This window comes from Daucus carota, chromosome 8 (assembly GCF_001625215.2).
Source record: "Daucus carota subsp. sativus chromosome 8, DH1 v3.0, whole genome shotgun sequence".
Lineage (NCBI taxonomy): Eukaryota > Viridiplantae > Streptophyta > Magnoliopsida > Apiales > Apiaceae > Daucus > Daucus carota.
In genome coordinates this window covers 25272900-25280211 of record NC_030388.2, presented here as the reverse complement: position 1 = coordinate 25280211, position 7312 = coordinate 25272900, and the positions used below count along the sequence as shown (strand labels likewise).

At 35.2% G+C, this 7312-nt stretch overlaps 2 protein-coding genes across 2 annotated transcripts; one reads left to right on the top strand and one right to left on the bottom strand.

Moving 5' to 3' along the window:
• Positions 1-1371: 1371 nt before the first annotated feature.
• On the top strand, positions 1372-3968 carry LOC108199514 (protein SULFUR DEFICIENCY-INDUCED 1-like). The gene is made up of 4 exons (XM_017367351.2): positions 1372-1762; positions 2426-2638; positions 2896-3051; positions 3326-3968. The coding sequence occupies exons 1-4, from the start codon at positions 1631-1633 to the stop codon at positions 3731-3733; spliced, it is 909 nt and encodes a 302-aa protein (XP_017222840.1). The 5' UTR covers positions 1372-1630; the 3' UTR covers positions 3734-3968.
• Positions 3969-4149: 181 nt separating this feature from the next.
• Positions 4150-5818, bottom strand: LOC108199515 (vesicle-associated membrane protein 721). Its single transcript, XM_017367352.2, has 5 exons — positions 5514-5818; positions 4934-5075; positions 4728-4848; positions 4592-4654; positions 4150-4496 (listed from the first exon to the last, which is right to left on the bottom strand). The coding sequence occupies exons 1-5, from the start codon at positions 5701-5703 to the stop codon at positions 4356-4358; spliced, it is 657 nt and encodes a 218-aa protein (XP_017222841.1). The 5' UTR covers positions 5704-5818; the 3' UTR covers positions 4150-4355.
• Between the last annotated feature and the right edge of the window lie 1494 nt (positions 5819-7312).

Below are 7312 nucleotides of genomic sequence, written 5' to 3'. Positions count from 1 at the left end.
AAGAATCTATTGGAGCTTCCATTTTGTTAATGCTCTCTATTTTTTCATTTAAGAACTTGTTTAAAGAACTTATTGGGAGATGCTCTAAAGTAGGAAGATGAAATTGAAGTGAAAAGGAGAGAATACCGGCTTTTTATAAATACATAGGTACGCATTAATTAATTAGATCAAAAGCACAAGAGGCCATTATAATCTTTACTTTACTTTAGAGCCTCTTTGTTTGTCTGCGCTTAAAACCCGGGCTTTAAGTCAGCTTTGACTTTAAGCTTAAAACCCGGGCTTTAAGTCAGCTCTGACTTTAAACTGAAAAATGTCTGTTTGTGTAATAAGTTATGTTTGTGTAATAAGCCAGAAGTCGGCTTAAAGTCATAAATAAGTCAGAAACTGACTTAAAACCAAAAGTTAGTTTGAGCTACTTTTTTCGATGACTAGTTTTTAAAAGAAAAAATTCTGATAGAAATTACTCCTAAGTCATAAATTACTCATAAATCACTTTTATTTTTATTATTATATTTTTAATAACACATAACTCATGAATAAGTTAAAATTATCCAAACAGACATTTTAACCTCTCAGTTTATCAAATAAGTCACGTTAAGTCATAAGTTATAAGCCCAGCCAAACGGGTTTTTAGTAGTTAATCCCTCCGTGCCGGGCGTTTTGATTTTCGAAAAAATAAAATTTGTCAAGTATATAATAATTAAAAAATAGTTATGAACCGACATTTGTTGAAAAAATGTGTTTTTTTTTTGGATCATTTGCAAACTAAAAGTTGAGGTCAGACACCCTGACCTGAAAAAGAAGTTGAGGCATAGCTTTTCTTTAGACGAATGAGAGAAAAACTGTTCATGCTATTTTAATCTTCATGAATTCACTACTTGCATTTTACTTAATCGTCAAATAAAATGGCAAATATTTAAAAACATCATTTATCCTGTAGAACGCATCAAAAAAATCACCATTTATGTTGTACTTCCTCTCAGTTTCTTAGCAATATACCGGATGTGAAGAAAAAGGGTATTTTCTATCTTTAGCACGAAATTCTTAGTCAGAATCAGTTAGAATAAATAAATAAATATTATAGAAATTTTAATAAAAGAAAAATTCAACTATTGCAAGATATTTCTATTATTTATAATTTTAGCCAAACTCGTGATATTTCTATTTATCGAATATTATAAATTAAATATTTATAATTTTAGAGGTCATAAAGTTACAAACGATTTTTTGAACTACTCTTATGTGATCTGTGAGAATTTTTAGAGAATAAAATCTTAGAGTATTTTAGGTATATTTATAGTTCCCCTCAACATTGTGATTTGTTTGTTGGTTACAATGTAGAAAGGGTAAAGAAACTCCCACGCGTCCAATGCACAAACGTGGCGAACAATAAGTATATTATTCGCCTGTTTATAAAAAGTAAAACACCTCATATGTCAAGAACCTGGTCTTCATTGCGTCCAGGTTCATTCTCCTCTCGATCCAATGCAAATAGTATCACAATCATCGTCTCTCTTCCCTCTTTCAGCTAACTAAATCTCTCTCTCTCTCTCTCTCTCTGTGTAAACTAAGAGTACAGACAAATAGAGTGGAGAGGCTCGGAGGTTTTGGTGAGAGAAAAAGAAACAAGATGATGAAAGGCAAGTTGAGTACGATGAAGATGAGCTTCCCAAGAAAAGAAGAGACAGAACAAGAGCTTTATCATGTTATTCACAAACTACCTTCTGGTGACAGTCCTTATGTCAGAGCCAAGCATCTTCAAGTATGTACTATATGCTCACATCTTTTCCTATTTTTATGTATGTTTCGATATAATCATATACACTGCATATTTCTTCATGCATAACAAACTTTACTTCATTTTCTTTTAAGTCACTTGTGAACTTTACTATTATGTGACCTATCGTACTCAGGACCTCGTTCTCGTGATTAATCGCATTGCAAATATTTGAGTAATAAGACTGATGGGTTGATTTTATTTGATTTGCATTGCTATATTAGGATGTGTAATTGTATGGAGTCAATTGATGAGGATAACTAATGAATTTGTTAAGGAACTTGGAAGCAAGCCATGATTTTTGCTGTCAATGTATATAGTATTACAATTACTACATAACTCGTGTAATCAAATTATTAAGATTGGAGGCTTTCCTTTTGACACCAATGCCCTTTGACTTTTCTGAATTTCTCAAGATGCCATTCTTGATGATAATGGTATGTGTTAATTAGTATTTAGTACCCTAATGAGAACTATGTCACTTTCATGCTTGATCACTTCATTTTGAAAGTGAATACTAATCTGTCCTGATCTTTAGTCCAAACACAACTCAGAATAGGTAGCATTGCTACTCTGATAGATTTGCTCCGATGAGTCCATTTAGTTGTGACTAATATCCGTCTGTTACTGTTGCATTATAATTTATAGTTGGTAGAAAAAGATCCAGAGGGTGCAATTGTGTTGTTCTGGAAAGCCATAAATTGCGGGGATAGAGTAGATAGCGCGCTCAAAGACATGGCATTGGTTATGAAACAACAAGATAGGGCGGAAGAAGCAATTGAAGCTATCAAATCTTTCAGGCAGCTCTGTTCTAAACAAACCCAAGAATCATTAGACAATGTGCTGATTGACTTATATAAGGTATGTTATACTGAAAATATATATTTTGTTTGTTTTCTCCAATTCTAGTTGAACTCTAGAAATTTGCATGATTGAGGTGAACAATATATTGGGGGCACAATGAACTCACTGACTCTTTTCTTTGTTAGCTACATGAATTATTGTGTGTTATATGCTATTACCTTTTTTATAATTTCTGTTACTCTGTATTATTTACAAATTTGCTTAAACAAGAAGCCGAGCTTCATAATCTGAAAAAAAATTCTTTGATATTGTAGAAATGTGGGAAATTAGAGGAGCAGATTGAAATGCTAAAGCAGAAACTTCGGATGATTTACCAAGGAGAAGCTTTTAACGGAAAACCTACTAAAACAGCTCGTTCCCATGGACGAAAATTCCAGGTGACAATCAAGCAAGAGACATCCAGAATACTGGTAATTATTCTTTGCTTGCAAAAAGGCTACGATTTCTTTTTTCTCTTTACTTTCCAAGTTTTGCCAATAAACAATATTTATTGCTGTACCTTCTTAGTGATGCAGCAATTCAGAATTGGCATTTTAATTACATTTTATTTAAAGTGTGGTAACAAGAAAAAACAGGCCAATTCAAAATTACATTTTATTTATATTACTGCATATCTCATTCCTAGTAGATTGTAGGCTATTCTAGCTATAATTATGAGTTCTAAAAATTGGCATTTTAATGCAGGGAAACTTAGGATGGGCTTACATGCAACAAAAGAACTACCCGGCTGCAGAGGTAGTATACCGGAAAGCACAGGAGATAGACCCAGATGCCAATAAAGCTTGTAATTTGTCCCTATGCCTAAGCAAGCAAGAACGATATCCAGAGGCTAAGCATATTCTTGATGAAATATTACAAGGTAAGCTCATAGGATCTGATGACCTGAAGTCAATAAATCGTGCTAAAGAACTACTGAAGGAGTTAGAGCCATGGCAGTTCGTGCCATCACCACTGTTATGTGCAGAAATAAGTTTGGAGGATGCTTTTCTAGAGGGTCTCGACCAGTTAATCAGCAAGAGAACACAGTTTAGATCAAGAAGGCTTCCAATATTTGAGGAAATATCAGCAAATAGAGATCAACTCGCATGCTGATCTTTCACTCAGATTTCCACTTTTCAGAGGATATGAGTATGTACATTTTTGTTTGAAAATAAGGTTTTTGATAGTAATTGCGCTATTACCTCCTCTGTATATATAGATAATAGTAACTGCGCTATTACCTCCTCTGTATATATGGATAAACCTCCGATGTAGGGTGTTGCTGTTCACCTAATGGGGCTTTTTTGCGAGATCAATAAAAAATCCGGATGAGATTATCTTTTGTCTACTTATTACATGTCCCTTCAGATACTTGATTTATCATATCTTTCATCGGAAACAATATTTTTACCATACTAAGTTAGATTATCACTTCATGGTTTGACACTATTGCAGCAAGGAAGTAACAGTTCAACTGTTTATGGAAGAGAAGCAAATATGTAGATTACTTCATGTAGAGTGCAGCTTACAAGAAAACTAAATGAACTTTGTATACAAATTTAGTATTTATTGCATACTACTACATGGAAATCCTTAACTTCCCAAATCCTAAGAGCAAAAAGGAAGGGAAGGCTCAATCAATGAAGAAAACTGAACAATCAAACATGAACATATCTAGTGATATTAAGAGCAAAACGAGTACAAAAATGGTGCAGACAAGGACCGCTTATAATCATCAGCACTTGCCATGGCATATAGACAGAACAATGATCAAAATTATAGCGCCAAGGACAGCCAAAGCAATCAATTTCATCTTCATGTTCTGGAGCCACATATTCCTCTTCAGCTTGGTTCCCTGTACCCGGAAATCTTGTGCCTGAATGGTGAATAAAGAAACAAGCAAGTGAAAAAACAACATTTAAAAAACAAAGTATTGAACAAGGTTACATTCAGTGTTTCAATCAGACTAACCTCTGATCGAAGATTCTCAGATTTATCCACCAGCAACTCAATCTTCTCTCCGCGGTCAAGAACCTGCAGCCCAAGTGTTATTTTTTCACTATAAACACACAATATACTTGAAACGGAACAATAGTAATCTCCTTACCTTCTCAATACTCTCCAACATCACCCCCTTGACCTCGGAAACTTGAGCTTGCACCTTGGAAATCTTGCTGACTTCATCTGGATGATCCATACAGTACTGCATCTGCTCTTTCAGTTTATGACTACAATAGCAGGGGGTAGAAAATGCTCATTAAAAAAGACGATCGATCATATTCTTGGAAAAGCTGAAAGACCAAGATATATTACCCAAATTCTTTATTTAAGCCTTTTGGTGCAACTGCTTCAGCCTCCCCTGCTCTGTATCTTTTCTCAAACTGATCCTTAACTCGCTCTAGAAACGCAATGGGAGTCTGCGTGCCAACAGACTCAACTGCAACAACGCAGTATGCTGCAGGATGACACAAAACGTTTATGCTTCAAATTCCGAATTCATTTATCTAATTTATAGTGTGCGAGAGTGTAGTAAAAAACGGGAATCAGACTTAATCAGTGATGACAATTGACACGTAATAAAGATTAATTAGAGATTAACTAGATTGATAGATTAATCAGAAATTAATTAAATAAACGGAGATTTAGTCAGTTTGGTGAGTTACGAAACAGAACCGATAAACATCTAAGTTTTAATAAAGTCTAAATAAAATCCAGATTTGCTGGTTTCCACAAACGTACACTCGATCATATACAAAATCAAAACTCGAAAAATGCGACACATAAGGACATACTATAATTCAACCAAGTTCGTCATAAAATAAATCATCGTCCACAGGTAAATAAAAAAACAAATGTCACAAAAAATTATAAACATAAAATAAAAAAAACGTACAGTATCCATCATGTAGGATGTAATTGAAAGTGTGGCCATCACATGTGTAGGTATATCTATTGTTTGTTGAAGGAAGCTTTTGCAGACACTGCTGTGCCACGGTGGTGAAATTGCCGGAGAACTCCGTGTACTCAGCAAGGACCACCGTTCCTCGCGCCACGAATGCGTAGATGAGTGACTTCTGTCCCATTTCTCAGGATCAGATAAGTTTTTACGTGAAGAAGAAATGTGTTTATATTTGTTATGTTGAATGGCTTGCTAGGCCTACTTCCTGCATGGAAATTTTGCTTGTCACACGCTACGTTTTCTTCTTATTTTGAGTGTTTCTTGAGCTAGTTTTTAGGGCCATGTAGTTGACTGCACTCAATTCGGAATCATTGTGAAATTTATCTATACTTTATTATGAATCTTAGGTGTTTAGCTCATTTTGATTGAGGTACTTTTATAAAAATGAGTTAAATACATGGAATTGAACGTTTAGCATGTGTTCATGACACACCATAGAAAATCCCTACGATTCATTCTTCTCCTCCAAAATTTATTAGAATATGTATTAGTCTGAAAATCCAACATTCTAATAATTAAATTAAAATGATATGAAATGGGCTCTGTTTCAAATAAATGCCCTTTTTTGAAATTTTTAAAAAATAGCAACATTTTTATATCGAACATATAGAATAGTTCATTTTCTGGAAAATAAGATTTTCCATAATATTTGTACAAAATAAAAATAGTTTCTAATTTTAACAAAAGCGCCGAAAATACATGTTTTTCCGGGTCAAGTTTTCAAATAATCACCGTCTCAAACATTTATTTTGAGCAAAATGTATCAAATATTCAGGTGTGAAATGTATAAACGAATATGCTCGCAGTTGATATCGACCCGGATGATGGAAGCATTATGGCAGAGGTCCGCATAGCTTTAGGCATGATGGGTAAAGGTAAAACAGTTGGGCTTGATGAGATTCCGATTGAGGTGTGGTAGTGTTTGGGGGAACAGGGGGTACGATGGTTAACAACTCTTTTTAATGTTATATTTCGGACATCCAGGATGCCGAGTGAGTGGCGGTTAAGTGTTGTTGTACTCATCTATAAAAATAAAGGTGATGCTCAAAGTTGTAGTAATTATCGTGGTATCAAGCTGCTTAGTCATACGATGAAACTTTGGGAACGAGTTATTGAGTGCAGGATTCGAAGAATTGTTACCATTTCAGTGAATCAATTTGGTTTATGCCTGGGAGGTCCATCATTGAGGCGATTTATCTCATTCGATGTCTTATGGAGAAATATCGAGAGCGTCGTAAGGATCTTCATATGGTGTTTATAGATCTTGAAAAGGCTTATGATAGTGTACCACGGGTCGTTCTTTGGAGATGTTTAGCAGCGCGAGGAGTGCCGGAGGTGTATATTCGGACCATACAGGATATGTATTCAGCAGTGGGGACGTGTGTTAGGACACCCGTTGCGGATACTCAGTATTTTCCAGTTGAGGTGGGTCTTCATCAAGGTTCGGTATTAAGCCCCTTGCTTTTTATAATTGTTTTGGATGTGATTACCCGTGACATTCAAGCTCCGGTGCCTTGGTGTATGCTTTTTGCTGATGATATTGTGTTGATCGCCGAGTCTCGAAGTGAGGTTAATGTGAAATTGGAACAGTGGCGTATATCGTTGGAGGGTTATGGATTGCGTCTGAGCCGTTCTAAAACCGAGTATCTCTGGGCCAATTTCAGTGAGGAGATTCATGAGGCGGATGTTGTTGTATGTATTGCGGAGGCTCGTGTACCACGAACTAATACCTT

Coding starts and splice junctions, on each gene's coding strand:
- LOC108199514 (XM_017367351.2), top strand. CDS start 1,631: ATGATGAAAGGCAAGTTGAGTACGATGAAGATGAGCTTCCCAAGAAAA. Junction 1,763..2,425: donor TCAGAGCCAAGCATCTTCAA/GTATGTACTATA, acceptor TATAATTTATAG/TTGGTAGAAAAAGATCCAGA. Junction 2,639..2,895: donor TGCTGATTGACTTATATAAG/GTATGTTATACT, acceptor TTGATATTGTAG/AAATGTGGGAAATTAGAGGA.
- LOC108199515 (XM_017367352.2), bottom strand. CDS start 5,703: ATGGGACAGAAGTCACTCATCTACGCATTCGTGGCGCGAGGAACGGTG. Junction 4,849..4,933: donor GGCTTAAATAAAGAATTTGG/GTAATATATCTT, acceptor CTGCTATTGTAG/TCATAAACTGAAAGAGCAGA. Junction 4,497..4,591: donor CTGAGAATCTTCGATCAGAG/GTTAGTCTGATT, acceptor TTCACCATTCAG/GCACAAGATTTCCGGGTACA.